The sequence below is a fragment of the Electrophorus electricus genome, chromosome 3 (genome assembly GCF_041902795.1).
Source record: "Electrophorus electricus isolate QZ-2024a chromosome 3, ASM4190279v1, whole genome shotgun sequence".
Lineage (NCBI taxonomy): Eukaryota > Metazoa > Chordata > Actinopteri > Gymnotiformes > Gymnotidae > Electrophorus > Electrophorus electricus.
In genome coordinates, this window is record NC_137499.1 from 30720667 (window position 1) to 30738976 (window position 18310).

The following is an 18310-nucleotide window of genomic DNA, read 5'->3' on the forward strand; positions in this document are numbered from 1 at the left end:
ATAGATAGATAGATAGATAGATAGATTGGTCACCAATCAATATTGAAAGAGCTACACTTGTGATAATCCCACCCTGTAAAACCATATTCTAAATGTCCTCCCTTCCAACCAGTCATCCCCCAGTCAGCTTGTGTCTGGCTGGGGATCAAACCTCCCCTACTCCCCAAATCCCCTACAAAGCCCCGCACTGTCACTCTCTCAACATCATTTGGTAGGGGGAGGGGCGGGTAGCTGGCAAAGATTTAAAAAAAATTTAATGTCACATTGTGTATAGTATTGTCAAGAATGCCTTTCAACTTTCCACAATCTTTTACAGATGGAGCCATCATTTTTAAAACACCGATATTGCAACAAAGAAAATGTAGATCAAATCTAAATCCAGAGGAGCAGTTTAGAGGGGGTCTTACAAACTAATTTGGGGGTTCACTAAAATGGGCTAGTTTTCTGTTAAAACCTCTATAAAACAACAATAATAACAAATTGTAGATTTGTAGATAATAGTAGAGGTGATCATAGAAATGCCACTGTAATTAAAGCCTATATATAATTTGTTACATTATTTACTAAATTAACCCTAATCTTAGCAAATCCTAATATTTAATAAGAGGTTCCATACGGGCTTAGCACACTGATTCATACAAAGTAATGAAAACATTCACAAAACACAAGTATAGAATTCAGACACACTAAACTGTGGAGGGGCGTAACCACTGTCACTGCACGCGTCTCAAGACTGATCGAAACCAACAGCTGAGGACGCGCGTGTTGAACTAAAAGGGGAAAGCAGGAGAGTAACAACAAACCGTTACTTTTTAACAGTCTCGTCGACACCGTAGCTACGATATAAGTGGTGTTACAGGACAGTGCCACAAGAGATATAACTGACGTAGTCCTGTTGCTAATGTGAAAGACATAGATGTTTAGTAAGCGTCTCTTCTCGTCAATAGAACAATAGGCAGAACTGAGTATCCTACGGCGTCTTTGGAAACGTTGTGCCCCAGTCAACGAGTGTTTATCCAGAAAAAGGAAGGAAATGAGATTTCTTTGCTGTTTGTTTAAATCCATGAAAGTCAGATAACACGGAGCACCTTTTTATCATACACGGATAATGCAGTCTGTCGGGGATTGCTGAGGCATATCAGACTCAACTAGCGGTCTTTGCTGTGCGCCACAGTTCCAGTGATCCAAACGGATTAAATAACCGATTTTCCTCGTATTTGGGATTCGGATCTTTCATTTATTAATATCCCTATTGATTTATGTCAAGTGAATGCATCACTGAACAAAGGATTTTGGAAAAACATCGACTACAACACTGTTCTGCCACCACGAATAGGAATCTCACTGGACTCCTGAGCTGTACGCTAGAAAACGGTAAATCTCGTTAGAGGTTCGAAGAAAAATATAAACCTCGAATACTTAGTATAATTTAGTAGTAGCTCATATTGTTCAAGCTGCCTGCTGCGACGTGTAGCTAGAGATCCCAGTCGCCAAACTCATCAGAAGAAATCATCCGAAATGTGACATTTTCACATCTACCCTCAAAAACGTGTGAGACGTGAATACCGCAGTCGTTTGCATTTATTCATCAAGGTATGCTCATTTTCATGTATATTAGTTTGTCATGCTGATTTTATTGTAAACATTTATTTTTCTTTGACACAATCCGGAAAATTACGGTTTATTGTATTGAATAATCACACTGAATTATGTTCCTTGTTAACCTATTTGTTAGTAGAATATAATCTAGCTAACAGAAAGGTCTTGTAGTTTCCATAAAAGCCAATTACCAAATGTAAAATGTCGGACTGCTGAGATCTTTGGGATAAATTACATTTAAAGCATATCCAGGCAAAACGTGCAAGCAACGTGCATACATTTACCTTTATTAGTCGACAATATACATATATCGAATACAGTTATCCAGATGAATCGTGACTGGGTATAGTGGCCACTTTAATAACCCCTAAACGGAGAACATCACACCCCCCAAAGGAAGACATACAGGGAACGGGGATATGACACTACAACACCCAAAATTAAAACCATAACCTATCTAGCTATCTAACAGAACTGACCAATTTGATCTAGAAATCTGTAATATATAATTGGTGTTTTACTCACCAAACTTGTCACCTACTTGTAATATTTAAGTCGCCTATGGCGACTTAGTGTACAGAAGGCATGAAATTCATCATGCATCTTTCTTTGAAAGGAAAGGATGTGCTGACCATTCAGAACTGGACTTTTTTTCCCTTTTAGGTGTTTTCACCGTTACAAAAATCATATCTGACTAACACGGACTTTCTGCGTTTAACCGGTAGGTTAGGTACGAAGCGATCTGTTATACCAGCAAAATGCAGTGTTTGCTTTGGCATGCTAACTATAGGACCCAGCGGCACGCTAAAATAAATGAAAAGCAAGTACCAGTTCACTCCTGAAAGAGGACAAATAGGTTTCGGTTCAGGCGTTCCGCTGGACGAAGGGCAAGGACCTGAAAATCCAGGTTGTCCAGTCTAAAACCGTTTAGCCACCCTATGACAATTTTTATTGAATTTTATTTGTGATTTTAAATGTAGGATTATGCTATTAAATATGTACTAAAAGCCTCTCAGGCCGTGGAAACTGAGAACAGGTTTACGGCATTTATCTGACGCTTTTATCCAACGCGAGTTACAATTATGACTGTACAATTTTAGCAATTGAGAGTTAAGGGCCTTGTTCAGGGGCTCAACAGTGGCAACTTGGCAGTACATGCCAAGATATTGGCATGTACCAAACCTGTACTATATTAAGGTATAGTACCACATTGACTATTACAATCCAATGCATAATCAGTTGTCAAGACTCCATGTTAATACAATTGCCCATGCTGAATAAATCATTTGTCAATGAACTATTTAGCCATTTTTTGTGGTAACTTAACTGAAGTTTATTTTTGTAGCAATTTTATAGAAAAACATAATTCCAGGTAAATCTATGGTAAAAACACATATTTTTGGTTAAGATAGAGCTACATTAATTTTATCATATTGGTGTGTTCAGACATTACAAAAAGAAGAAGAGAGAAATAACATGTATGAATATGAATCTCAATTAATCCTAATTCATAACAGGCATGTACATTTTCCATCCCTGAGCTCCCTAGTTTCGCCTCTCTGACATCATTACTGGATTTAGGTGGATTTTATCAGTGTAGTTTAGATGTTAAACAGTAATGCAAGTGGTTTATGAATAATTCCATGAAACTGGAGCACAATAATATATACTATTTGGGATCATTTTGAAGACCTTCCTCTGCTAAGCATAATATAAATCATTCAGGCTGCTAATTGCCAAGTTGGTTAGCATATAATCGCAGTTTGAGTCCAGTCACATGTTAATGAATTCTAGACGCAAAGATTTCATGAGAGAGAATAGCTGCACTACCAAACCACAGTATAACGGCTTCATGGGGGCCATTATTTGTCCAGCTCAGTCTCACTGTCTCTGCGCCCCATTTCTTGGCAAAGCTGGGGAGAAAGATAGTAAGTGGCAGTCTTATATATTTGTAAAATAAATGTGTCTTACTGTGAGGATGGACAAAGTTGGTTAAAAAAAGTACATGACTGAATAACTCTGTTGTTTGGTAGATCATAATGCCTTTCTTGATAATTTTTTTCCCCCAGAATGCTAGTTTCGCTTGTTTCTATATACCACCCTTCATACAGATTTCTGCAACACAGCAGAATATAACAAGGTGGTACAATTTGCAATGTGCAGTGTAGTGTAGCATATTTACTGGCATTGCAAGTTTATAAAATAACAGGCAGACGTTGGGTTAGCCATTTATTATGCCTTTTCACCATGACCTTCTAGAGAAATCAAGAGGGTGATCAGACATATTGCATTAAAAATTTTATGAGAGATGATAAAGAATTTTATTAGCCTATACAAATTTACCTGTACTATCACGTAAAGAGACCTTGTTTATTATAGTGAAAAACAGTTTGTTTTTACAAGAAATTTATTTAAATTTATTTTATGAATTAATTAACTGAGTTTTATAATTAATGTAACTGAGTTTAGCATAGAAGCATACACATACTGTTCAGTATGCAGATGATTTTGCCTGTAGCAATAGTTTGTATAACATAATAGCACTTATGCATAATGTTACATAATATACAACTTAAAGGAACTGTAACGCTTTCTTGCTTACATAATTTACGCTATAAAATAGGCCATCATAGCCTTTGTAAGATGACTGTGCAGGGTGGAAAAAGAGACAAGTGTAAATAAGGCTTCCCCAGAGAATGGAGGAGGTGAGAGACCTCTCTGGCCAACTTTAACCCTCACTGGCTTAAAGGAGCATGTCTCTGCTCTAGCCATGCAGGAAAACTGGCAAGAACTGGATCCTTTGGCTGTTAGATAAGAGAGATTGACAGAAGGAGGGGAGAAACAAGTGAGAAACAGTGAGGTAGTGGGGGTGGAAATGGAGCGGAAGGTGCATGTGTGATTGGGCAAGGACTGACTTGGGAGAGAGCAGAGTGGGAGAAGCACATCTTTCACAAGCACATGTTTAATGTGGCAGGATGACGAGTGTTCCAGCAAGGCAAGGAGAAATACAGATAGAAAACGGGACGAAAGAATTCATACTAAAAAGGAATGCTGAAATAATAGAGGGGGTGAGAGAAGTTGGAAAATAATCTTGCACCGTCACCCCTCATCAAGCAAAATGGAGCCTTCCTCTTATTACTCTGGTAGATATCATGTTTCCAAAATCACCAATTTTCCAAAATCCAAAAACCCACACTAATGAGACTCTACTGCAGTCCTTTCTTCCACTTTGAGTGAAAGCATTTAAGAGGTAAATGAATAAGAGTGGCAGGCAGTGAAGGAGAGGTAGGGCTTATTGATCTCCTGCAGTGCTTCTGAGTGTATTTAATTTGGCATGGCACAGTTTAAGCTTGCATGATAGTTCTTTTGCATCATTTCTTTGTGCTCAGAAGCCCCAATTTAAGAGGGAAAGGGGGTATGGGAGAGATCTGTTGATGTACACAACATGAGCAAGCCCCCAGCCCCCCTAACCCCCTTAGGCCCCATCCCTTTTGCTCTTTTCTGATGTTACCATGGCAATCGAGGCCTCTGCCAGAGCACAACATTATGGGAGCATGGCACTAGTGCAGTCTGTGAAAGTAATGCCCCCAGTCTCCCCCTCTTTGGGTGACTCACACAGTAAAATTACTGACTGGGGTTTTTAATGTAGCCTTGTGACATGTAGCTAAGAATACCGTTGCCATAGAAGGTGTACAAAAATGCAACACAAAGTGTGAACAAGTTGGATTTATAGTGAGCAGGAATAGTGGTAATCATTTAGTGCACAGGAATAGTGGTAATAATTTAGTAAAAGAACCTTTAGTTGTTGTTCTGCAATCTGTTGTTCTGAAAGGCTCTGTGGAGTGGCAAGGGGGGCTACATTTCATGAAGTGTCACTTTATGTATATTTCCAGCCCAGATAATTCTTATTCCCTACATGTTATAAGTGCTACAAAATTTTGGAAAAGTTTCTGGCTATAAATGAAATCTACCAATATGTCTGCTTTTGTCTTATTAATAAAGCAGCAACAGATCTTTTCCATTTAAGTTTGAAATATTGAACTTTTGGTATTCAGGGAGTCAGATAACATACATTTAAAGTTCTTCTGAAATAAATTTAAAATATTTTGTAGAACACACTAAATGAAAACTGATACAATGATTAAGTCTTCCCATTTCATTATTATAGGGTGCAAAAATGTTATCAAAATGATGGTGCTTACAAAAATGTTATATTTGTTTCAGATAATCCCAATTTTCTTGTTTGAGAAAGGCATATATTGAAAGACATAATGGGGGGGCTATGCCTACCAAATATTGGTCCACAAATACATGAAAGTTAAACTACTTTATTACTATATTTTCAGATAAAGATGGCCTCACCCGGTCAGTCACGGAGCTTAAGTTTAGTGTTCCGAACTCTCCCATATCAATGCTATCATGTTCACTGCCCCTAAGTTTGCAAGCACCTGCCCGCACTGACCTCTATAGTGAAGAGCTCCCTTACAGTTAAGGCACAATTTAGGAAACAATATGTTCACAACAGATACCTTTATAAATGTAGCACTTAAGATATAGCATTATACTATATGTCATTATAACATTATAGGATTTGCCTATATATTACAGGCAAATCATTAGAGAAAGGAGTCTGATGATGATATGACTTCATTCACACTGCAGGTAAAAATGGCCTGAATCTTTTCCATATGTGACAGATTTGTTATTTGAATGGCAATGGGAACAACAAAAAACCCATTAAATCCAGCATTTCTATTCGAATTTGGGCCATTTTTATATGTGGTACTGTAATCCAATACAAAACTAATTCATGGCCTGTGACCGCTGTCACATCAAATTTCATGTGACTTTTACATCAATCCGTCTTGACAATTTCACACTGGCAGGAAGGCAAGATGGATGACAACAGACACATACAAATATTTTCTTCCATTAAGGTGAAGAAGCTGCCATCACTCCACAGAGAATCATGATTAAAATCTTCACCCTTTCACCTCTTCATCCTTATTATAATTTGTCAGATTCACAGCCAGCCTCATTAATATGAGCATTAGATTAGTGGTTGCTTTGGTTGTCTGATTGTTTAAGATACATCTGGCTGGGCATGTCCTGTGGAGCATTGTTCCTTTGCGCATTTGCAGATCAGTTCAGATATATAATCAGTTCAGACTAATTTCAGATATAGGCTGAATTTAAAATATATTGTGAACAAGCCAACAAACAAATTGGGTTTGGGCAGCAAATTAGATTTAGGACACTTTTACCTGTAGTGTGAATGTAGCATTTGAGTATTTCCTTCTTTTATTATGTCCCTTATCTGTGATTAATGTGTCAGGGCAGTTGAAACAGTGAAATTTCTGGTGAGATTAGCATCTTCACTCAAGATAGTTGAATGTTTATTTTTGCCTGTCTGGATTTATATTAACACTAGTTATTAACAGAACACTGTTTTTGTTAGATTTTTTGTTTGTTGTCTAACAATTACCTCACAAAAGAAAAGGGTTCATTAATGTTGTTGCCTGAAGCTTTGTTTTAATGACTGAAGGGCCTTACAGCATTATGACCCTTGCTTCTCACCATGTTGTAGTTCTAAACCAAGAGACCAGGCCCACCTATCAGTCATCCACTGACTGATGAAATTCTGTCCCCATCACCTCTTGAGTCTATATGATGCCCTGTGTATATTTGGCATGTCGCCAGTATTGCATATAGAATGGCCTGTGTTTGAAATTGGATCACAGAGTAAAGTCAAAACCAGTGTGGATCAGCTTTAGCTTAAAGGCCATGTCTAATTTTGAACCCCTACCCATGATCCCACAGCACTGTTAGAAATAACGCCATTCCTTTTTGAGGAAGTAAAGGTGTCAGGTGTCATTCGTGAACTACATAAATATACACTCGCCTGTGACTTTATTAGAAACACCACTAATTATAAACCCATTGTAGGAGTACAGTTCTTGAGTGTATAGCACATTTGTTGCCATGTATAAATACATTGGTGAAGAGTTATCCTCTATCCTTTCAAAGATCTGTTTCTGACCATGGGGCTCCAGTTTTACTGGATATATTGGGTGGTGTCCCACTCTCAATCCTGTTGCAACAACCTCTGCAACATTGCTCTGTCTGATAAACTTTCCAGTTCAACACCCTCTTCTGTGCCACTGTCATGTCAGTTTCAATACTGTGCTGGGAATGGCCCGGTACTCAAATATCTGCTCAATAGTGTTCCAATGGTCAGAAGCAGAGCAGTGTTAAAGGCTGGAAGGTGAGCATAAACAGACCAGTGATGGCCTAGAGGGGGCCTGATGAATTGTGCATGCACACAGATTGGCCACAAAGTGTAATTGTTTACTTCTAAAATGCACCTAAAAGATAGGTATGACAAAATGAACACTTGAAAAATTGTAATTGAACAGTGAGAAAATGGTTTCTAATCTTAGTAAACCTGTATCTGTTTTTGCAGTCTTTGACTGGGTTTGAAAATATTCCATATTCACATATTCCTTGTGTTTTGTAACTGTAAAATATTAAACTGTTCTTTGTTTTTTATAATATTTTGTGGTACAAACTCTTCATACTATATATGGCATGAACCTAAGCAGTGGTGCTTGCAAACATTGTTGCTTTTTCATTGACCATTGTAATGTAGGGCAATCAGAGTTGTGATCTGTAGACATGTATTTTAGGAAAACTTTTTAGAAGTCATGTTCAGATGAATGGGATTAGATTTTCTATTTTCATGTCAACTAAATTGATCTATGAGCTACAAGATGTATTGTTTGTTTGTTTCAGTAAAGCCTGGATATTAATCAGCCAACCACACAGTGATATTTTAGTGTTAGCCATTACATAAACACACACATACATACACACACATTGACAGTAAAGACTATGGAAAGACTATTGTTATGGTGGAAGCACTGACAGAAATAAGGTTTGGTAATTGTAATTTTACACAGGATGTCAAATATCCCATGCCATTAGAGCTTCACATAAGGCCCAACCCAGTCACTTCATATCAGAAACCACAGCATTGCAAGCTCTTCAAAAGGCACCTCGCTCCATGGGTGTTTTGCTGAATTAAGCCAATGACACCTCCAGATGGCTCAACAGTGAGGTCTGGCGTTCTAGCCCAAATCCCCTTCTGTACTGAAACACTTTTAAATCACTTTTACACCTCTTTAAACATAAACCCAAACTGGCCTCACTGTTGACTAAGGCCATACCCAGCTCTACTGGCTCTGTTAGTTCATGCTCAGTGCCACAAGTTCCATCTAGATCTACCACATGACATGACACAACTCACACAACTACCCAGTCCTCAACATACCTAGAACACCGAACTCCACACCTTTATAGTGCATTTCCCCAGTCCCTAGTCTGTGCTCTCTTCATTTACAACCCCTGACTAGCCCTTTCAGCTACTTTCAGTAAATCCTTCACAGCTACCCTAAGTGTATGGTCTCTAAAACCAAACTGCCCAAGCAAAGATACAAATCACCTCCCACCAATATTCTCTCACTCTCAGCTTCCAAACCTGCATGCTTCAATTTCTTCCTTTCAAAAGCTTCATCATCTGCATCCTTAGATGGAATTGTTCACTCCAAGTATAACACCATGTCCAGCTTCAGCATAGTTAATGCAATACACTGTAATTTTTAATCTACATCCGTTAACAATTTCCAATATCGTGCTTTACCTAATTTACTGATTTTTATACTTTTTTACACTGCCCATCACGCACAAAACAAACTGCTTTATTCGTATTTCTGATGGACCAGATGTCTTTAAGCACTTATCAAATAAACATGCTAATTCACTAAGCACCTGATCAAGTTTCCATGTAGACTGTCCCTGTGACAAATCTTACATGCCAACCCGTGCACTTAATTTATAACTAGAAGCATCAATTGCCCACAGTTCTCATCAGCATCCTTAGACCCTAATCAAATCCTCTTTCTATTTGCCTTAGCACATTTAAAATCCTTAAATAAATTTGTCAGCAGTTGCTGATAAAAAAACCTTCCTGCACAAATGTTTCGTTCACAATTGACAAACTTCTAGACTTGCTAGGTTTAACCTTTGTCCTTGCCTACCTAATACTATCAAATAATACACCAGCCATTATACCTATTTCCAGTCACTGCCATGATATGACATACTCTCCTGTCTTAAGACAAAACTGAAATATAAATAAGTGTAACGAGCGGTGGGCTGAGTGCCACAGGGCGCGAGGCAGGACGCACAGACTCCTCCAACTGGGACGAACATTAGTTAACATTTAAAGACATAAAGGCACTCACACTTATCACAAACAAGAAACATGAAATGGTTAACGCTAAACAAACATACACAAGAATACATCTAACAGAAACGCGTTACATCTAGACATTATGCCGACAATAACCAACACCCTGCACACTTTAACACGGGTTTATATACATAAAGACGAATGAGGTGCAGGTGTGGTTACAAACAAGACAGTCCTCCCACTGCACGTGGCGGGCTGAACCACATGACTTGCGGGAGGTGAGCGTTCCGTGACAATAAGCGTTAACCAGCATTTTAATCTTATCTGGTACCTGGAGGGAACCAAATGCTTTCCATAAGAGGTTGTATAGCACCAAACCAAACGCATTAGCCAAATCTAGGAAAACCACATATATGTCCTTCTTTCTTTCTTGTCTGAGTCTGATGCCATATCATACTGCTATGCTTCAAACAACCTGCAAAGCCTGCAAAAATCCCTGCCTTTTGTACTGATGTATCAATTAAGTTCATTAATTTATCAATTAATTTTGCAATATGCATCCAGTCTCCTCGTGATCACACTAAAGAAAGTCTTACCCACCACATTAAGAAGACAAAGGCCAAAACTGTTCTACACCCTTAGAATACCCCGAGAATCCTTCTCTTTTGGAATAAGTATACACTCTGCTCTTCTCCACTCCTTTAGGATAATACCTTTATTCCAGACTATGACATTCATTTGCCACTCTATGTCACCTACTGGTGGAATATGTGGGGGCAGAATGCTCCTCTTATTCTTTTTTCCCCACTGTTAATCTCCCAGAGTTCTCCTTACTAAATAAGGTCTTCACAAAATGAAAAGGATTCCTAAAGAATGCCACCTTAGCATGTGCCTTCCTTTTTCTCCTCTTCCTCAAGATCTTTGCTCTCTTCAGTACCACCAAGCTACCCTTCAGTTCTTTCTGCAGTATACTGATACTCTCTTTCCTCCTCCTTTACTCACCCTCATTGCTTTCTAAGTGACCTTAACTCCTGAATGAGTCTATTTCTTGACTTTATTATGCCTTGTCCCATTTCCTTTTTCAGCAAACCGCCAAACTTTGCCATCACATATTCATAAATAACCTTACCAATCTGTCAAGTTTATTCTCTGCTGATGCCTTCAACCCAGCAACTATACCTTTCAGATCATCATTAACTCTCTTCCAACATACCATGTCTGATGCACCTGGCCATCTTACCTTTACTTTCTGCCCAAATCCTTTTTCATTCACCAGTTGATGCTCTCCACCATTCCTCTAGCTAACTTCAGTTTCACCTTTCTGTATACCCGTACTGGGGTTCTTCTCAGTAGTAACAGATATATTGATGTCCTGTGAACTGTGGTATGTAACTTGCTGCTGGATTTCAGCCAACTGATTTGAACATATCTGTAACATGTATAGTTCAATGCATTGCTCCCTTATCTAAGCACCTCCTCTTCGCTTGATGAATCCTCAGTCCTCTCACTGTTGTCTAATTCCTCCATATGCACATGCACAACCGCAATGTCTTTCCTTCTCTTGTCACCCTAGTTGCCTCTGTGTTTATTTCCCTTCTCATAGTCAAAACCAATCCAAAGTCAGTAGCCATGTAATTCTCCTGTGAGTCATCTTCCACCCCTGCTCTTGCATGGGGGTATTGCATTTATCTGCTTCATCATAGCTCTAATAGGTCACAAGCACAAGGTTGCACAAACCATGGATGCTGCTTCATGAGGTGCTCGTCCATGACAGAACCGCTAGGTTCTAGTTCCCCTTGTCAGCTGTCCCTCCAAGATGCCACAAGGTCTTTCCCCTGTTGTCAGCTACCCTATTCACAGCAGTCACTAGGCCCACTAGTTAGGTAATTGTAATCATTCACAGGATAAAATGTCAAATATCCTATGCCAAACCAATAAAGCTTGAAATAGGGTACAACCCTCTCATTTCACACCACCACGGAAACCACAACTTCTCTTCACAGCTCTTCACAGGGGTCATAAGGTAGGCACCTCCCTTCGGAGGAATGAATCCCACAACACCCCCAGAAAGCTCAACAGATTGCGACTTGTGTCCCAGACCCAAATTGCACAAACAAAGATGTGGAAGACTTAGCTACAAATCCCCTAACACTTATCTCTACTGGTCACCTGCCACCTACATTCTCTCACCTCAGCTTCCAAAACTGCATACTTCAACTTCTTCTGTTCACAAGATTCATCAACTACATACTTAAATAGAATTATCTCTATAATATCACTATGAATTTCCTATCTCACCCACCAATATTTATAGCATACCCTTGCTCTCCCAATATGCTGCCTCTCACTCACCAATCTAACTGCTTTATTTGTATCACTGACAAAACGTTAACCTCTAAACACATATTATTGTATATTCATTCCAATATGCTAAGCACCTGAGGTATATGTAGAACTGATTTGTTTTTCTTTGTCCAGCATCAATATTTTAGTCATATCTGTGTGTGTGTGTGTTATGATTTGAGGAAGGACCTGTTTTAAAATATAAATTACAGATTTCCTATCTCCAACTGCATGCAATTAAAAACTCACCAATGATATTGCATTTGTTTTAAGTGTGCATTGCTTTTGTTTTAAGTGTGTTTTAACTGTATGGATGTGAGAATTAATCTTTTTGACCATTGTAATTTTATTAAAATGTGCATGAGGTGCATTCCATCTATAGTCGGTTGGCTCATTAAAGCAAAACACCACCAGGGAGTCAGTAGCACTGTCATAGTGTTGGCTTTATTTGCTTTGAAGATATTTAGATTTCCTTGCCTGACAACACACACATTATATGTGATAGATATGTTGCTTTACTTCCAGTTACTCAGACCACAAATCTATGAGATGTATATCAGTGATGATAAAGAACCCATGCATGCCATGCCTGGTACACAATCAAATGTATATGTCATGGGTTAGCTGCAGTACATAATTTCCTGTCATGTTCACTTTTGCCTTAATATTTTATCAAATGGATTTTTAGTTAGGATATTATGGCGTGTCCCGTTTGTTGGCTTGGAGCTTGTTTTTGTTTTTGCAAACATTTATTTTGTGCCTCTTCTTTCCTCTCTTTCTATCAGATGGCATTCTTCCCTGTGCTGGTCTTCCTCCTCCCTATCTTGGACTTGGGTTTTGCTCAGGACAAAGAGCCCAAGGTACCCTGGGGCTGTGGATTTGGCTTGACCCGCCCCTACACCCTGCTGTGTGACCTGGAGGCTGTGTGGGGTGTGGTGGTGGAGGGCTTTGCAGCTGCTGGCATCCTGACTGCCCTTCTTCTAGCTCTGGTGCTGCTGTGTCGCCTTCGTTCAGTGACTGAGGCTGAGAAGCGAAGTGGTGTGGGCCCTATCCTCCTGCTGCTCCTCGGAATCGTGGGTCTTTTTGGTCTGAGTTTTGCCTACCTGATTGAGCGCAACCAAAGCCTATGTGTGGTTCACCGCGCCCTCTGGGGGGTGCTGTTCTCTCTATGCTTCTCCTGCATGCTGGTGCAGGGTGTGCGTCTGCGGCGGCTAGGGCGGGAGCGTCGTAGCCCGTGCGGATGTGCCCTCACTGGGCTCGCACTGGGGCTGGCGGCAGTCCAGGGTATCGTGGCAGCTGAGTGGTTGCTCTTAACAGTGCTACGTCATGGTCAGCAGGCCTGCCAGTACGAGCCACTGGACTTTGCCTTGGCTTGCTCCTATGTGTTGGTGCTCTTGATCGCTGCCCTGGTGGCAGCAGTGTTGGCAGTGTGTAGCAAAGCCCAGCCATGGCGCTGTAACGCTGTGTGGCTGCTGGTCTCCTGTCTGCTGTCTGTTCTGCTGTGGGCCACGTGGATTGGCTTCTATGTCTATGGTAACAAGGCTCTGGAAAAAGCTCCAGAATGGGACGACCCTGTGCTGGCTGTGGCATTGGTGGCACAGGGTTGGTTGTTGCTGCTCTGTCACGCTGCACCTGAGGCCCATGTCTGTCTACGACCTCCAGCTCAGCCCTCTGCACCAGACTACTTTGACACATCACAAAACTCAACGCGCATGAGGGAGACCAGCTTCGATGAAGACATCCCACTCTCACACAGGCAGTTTGTTGAGAATCAGGGATATGGATTTGATGAAAATACTGCAGGTATATGTCAAAAAATATATAACTGCATATGCTGTATTATACATTAAAGAATTGTAATCATTTGTACTTGTTCTTTGGAGACCACAAACACTAACACATCTTCTTACCTTTAGGGCTGAGGAGTGGAGGCCAACATAATGGTAACACAGGAACCAGACCTAGTGCCCCTTTCCGCAGTAATGTCTATCAGCCAACTGAGATGACCATGATACTGAATGGTGGAGCGGTAAATATATCACCTTGAATTTAACTATGATTACACTCAAATCCTGCAGATTTCACTGCTAGAATATCAGTAACCACCTTCCTTAACATTGATCCTTATCTAATCTGCTCAAAACAAGTCTGTAAGAACAGAAGCTAAAAAATAGCCTCCATTACAATGAAAAACTATGTCAGACTCAAAATACGGATGTGGGTATTTTTGTTTACTTCATTGTTTAGCTGTATGTGGTTAGAGCTGTTATGTGTGGTATGTACGCTGTCACAATCTCTGTACTATACTTTAAATTCCTCAGCTCACTATAGTGACTTCTTCCCTCTCATTGCCACTATAAATATAACTAAAACTTGCCGACAGTGCAGAACAGCATTCAGAGACACTCAGATTGCATTCACCCAAAGCAGCATTTCAGCTCAAAGAGACACTGAGCTACCTGGTGAAGACTGCTTGTATCTGCAGTGTGTGCTGGTTGAACAGATTAGAATAGAATCATCCCCAACAGTTCAAAGTTGCATTGTGATTAGATCTCTGTATTTAAGGTTTATGTACTGAAACTGAAACCAGATTACAATCTAGTACTTATTTCTTCCCATCTGACAACATAATTGAAGGAAACTCCTTCAGGTTCAGAATTTCCTCTGAAGCACCATAGCTAAATATCAGATGAGAATGCAATAGAACACTGTTCTTGGTATGACAAGTACTGTTATATAAAATCCAGGGTAAGAAATCCCTCAGTAAGAAATGACAAAGGGAAGTGAGAAAGTTAATTTTATCAGTCTGAAATGAGGCATGTACCTCCCTGTCGGAGCACTGCATGGTTCCAGGCAAGTTCTGTCACTAGTGACTGATCTGTTTACTAAAGGCTTTGAATTTACAATGAATTTCTGCCAGTGTTTTTTTTTTTTTCTGAGCCGCACTGCAGAGAGCAAGATGATCCATTGGCTTGAATTGAGAAACAGTGCTTTGTTGTCTAATGGTGAATACAATGTCTTACATCTCATTTCTCTTTTTAACTGTATAGGTCCCATCCGCACCCCCAACATACACTGGAAGGCAATTGTGGTAAAGGGAGACTGAGGAAGACAACGAGGGGACTGAAATGAGGATGAAGGACAAGAGATCCTGATGTGAAGGCTCTGATGGGACTAATGATTCTACCTTTTGTGGCAATGATCCCAAGCACTGCAGTGTGACTGAAACGAGTGAGGACTCTTGACATGTCTGTATGTGTGAGTGTCTGACCTTGTGAGTTGCTGTAATCGAAAGAGGTGCATTGCAAAAAAATACATTGATCAATGGTTACAGTGATGAGGTAGTGTTAGAGAAAATACTATTTATTTCAGTGATTCCGTTATCAAGGAATCCAGAGCAAACAAATGATTTGATTTGATTTTCTGGAATTTTATCATCCCTGGCCTAAATAGATAGATATTTAGACTATCTTGTTCTGTGGTTGTACATTTGGAAAAGTGTTGTTTGGATGAGCTTTTGGATAGTCCTATATATCATTATCTCATTGAAAATACAGGTTAGTAGTTCAGGTTGGACTGACCTCAGTTGCTTCAGGTGGCCTGTGAGTGTATGTGTGTGTTTGTCTTCTACTTACACTGCAGTGCAAGGCTCTGTAATCTGCCACGACTCAGCAAAGCCTTCCTTTTGTGGGATCCTGGATTTTAAAAGTTTTCAGTTTTTACTAACACCCTGCTACTTATAGGCTTTCCTTGTCTATTGCTGATGGACATAGATTTGAAACCACTTAACCAAAGTCCTTTATTTAGTGAAATGCTCTCTTCCCAATAATCAAACAGTCAATTCTGGCTATGCTCTGCCACCCAACCTACCTAGCTAACCTTGAAGGACTAGCTGTTAACTAGTGTGCAAACCAAAATGGCAACTGAGAATAGTGGGAAGGTTTTTTTTTAAACTAGGTCAGATGCTTGCCATCACACACAGCTCTCCCTACCCACCCCACTACTGTCTGAATAAAACAAATGCTGTGCAGTATATCAGAGAAGTGCACTGAGACGGTGACTATTATGTGTGAGAGCATGACATAAAGATGAAGTGTGGTTATTGCCATGCTGACACCAAAAGGGGCTCCACTGCTCAATGGGCTCCTAATAAAGATTCCTGGGGAGACGAATAACATACTGTGATTTGCCATGTGCAATGGGCTTGGTGTCCCATATGTCTAGATGCTGCAGCAGATAAGGTGATCTGATAAGGGAGTATATATAGATCAGTTTAGGAGGAGGGTGAATGATTCAAACTGTTTATAGCTAGTCTGTTCAGTATTAGTCGCAGCACTGATACACCCTGTCTGCTGTCTGTGTGAGAAACAAACAACTGGAGAACCATGATCCTGTGTGCATGTGTGTGTTTGTGTGTGTGCGTATGTGTGTGTGTAAGGGAGCGAGAGAGAGAAAGAGAGACAGTGATGATGGGGAGTGCATGGTAGTGTGTTTTTGGGGAAACACTTTTCTTCCCTTTCTCTGTCTGTGATGTGACATTCAGTGCCATGACTTGGTGTTATGCAGGGTCTCTGTGTAAGTTTATTCCCTTCTATTCGTCTCCTAGGTAAATGAAATGTACATATTACATATTGATTTTTTTTTTTGTATTTTGACTTTTTACTATAGATAAATAATGGCACAGCCTTCATATTAAAAACAGCTTTTTACTTTTTCAACAGTTTGTTTTTCCTGCTGTGAAATAGCTGGATGGATTTTCAAGGGGGGGTGTGGATTTTTAAAAAAAAAAAAAAAAAAAAAGGATTTAAAATTAATTGTTTTCATTATCTTAACTAATTTTATTTGATTATGTAGACAAACCCTGTTCTGATTAAGGGATCAAAACGTTCCAATGTTCAAACCTTTTGACTTGGCCAGATAATACAGTCCTATCAACTGTAACACTTCATTATAATTTTATTTCTATTATTATTTTGTTAAATAATCTAATTGTTTTGTATTTCATGACTGACTACTCTCAAGACCCATGACCTCTCTCTAAGGATCTATATAATTATAACTTGCTGTGTGGTAAATACCGCACCATACAATCATTGCTATCTCTGTGTTGTCAATCTACTGTGGGTTCATTTGTAACACTCTACAGCAAGTTATATAGAAGTACATCAGGGAAGACCCCCCACATTAAACAAATCTCAGTTCTACATGATAAAGTACTGCTGTTGCCCTGTGCTACATATGTTAATGCAACTCTGGAAGGTTAAGTTACAAGGCTCAAAGGGCCTGTGCAATTAAGAAACCTGCTTATGACGGACACACAGTTCACATAACCATAGTATATACACTCTCCCAACATACATTCTACAGAGATTATTGTGATATGCGTACTTGTGGGGTTAAGAACTCTAATATATATATATATATATATATATATATATATATATATATATATATACACACTTTGTAAAATTTGCATTTGTCAGTTACCTATATGTGCATGCTCATCGCCATGTCTACATGTTAAAAACCTTCTCAGAGATACTGTTAACTAGTTCTATCCATGTGACAGAATCATATTAAGCTCAGTGTATTTTCAGATGACACAAAATGTTTTTGACTTTATTAATTATAATCCGATGGACCTTTAAGAGCTGAAGGGTATATCAAAGAAGATGGTCAAAAACAGCCTTCACGCTTCCTGCATCATCATCAATTCCCTTACACAGCCCTGATGTTCTGGGACTGAACATGGGAAAAGAGAAAGACAAAGCTGCTACATATATCTTCTCTGTGTTCAGTAATTAAGTAGTAAACCAGTGATGAGACGTGCGCAACACACTGTATGTTAAGTTTGTATTCCTTGACCCACTCAGTTGTCTCACCTTCAGACTGTATCATTTCGGATAGCTGACAGGGTTGGTGTCAGTGTGACTGTGCAGTGGAACTTTTTTCCCCAATGAAGACATTTTACTGTTTCTGTGAAAGACTTCTGACAAAAATTAAATAAAGTGTCATCTTTGTATTTAATATTTGGATTTTGAAGAATTTGTCCAAAGATTTGATTCTGGCACCTGGACACATAACAATATCTCCAAAAAGGACATGACTTTATTTACC

General features: G+C 39.5%; 1 protein-coding gene across 4 annotated transcripts; it reads left to right on the forward strand.

Annotated features, from left to right (window-relative positions):
* The first annotated feature begins 726 nt into the window (after positions 1–726).
* gprc5ba (G protein-coupled receptor, class C, group 5, member Ba) lies at positions 727–18220 on the forward strand. 4 transcript variants are annotated; one of them, XM_027006588.3, is made up of 5 exons: positions 727–1593; positions 2263–2320; positions 12979–13996; positions 14110–14222; positions 15244–18220. In XM_027006588.3, the coding sequence occupies exons 3-5, from the start codon at positions 12979–12981 to the stop codon at positions 15286–15288; spliced, it is 1176 nt and encodes a 391-aa protein (XP_026862389.1). In that variant the 5' UTR covers positions 727–1593; positions 2263–2320; the 3' UTR covers positions 15289–18220. The 4 variants fall into 4 exon arrangements, with proteins under 4 accessions (XP_026862389.1, XP_026862390.1, XP_026862388.1 ...); XM_027006589.3 differs by lacking the exon at positions 2263–2320 and having other exon boundaries at positions 727–1374; XM_027006587.3 differs by lacking the exon at positions 2263–2320 and having other exon boundaries at positions 728–1593.
* The last annotated feature ends 90 nt before the right edge of the window (positions 18221–18310 follow it).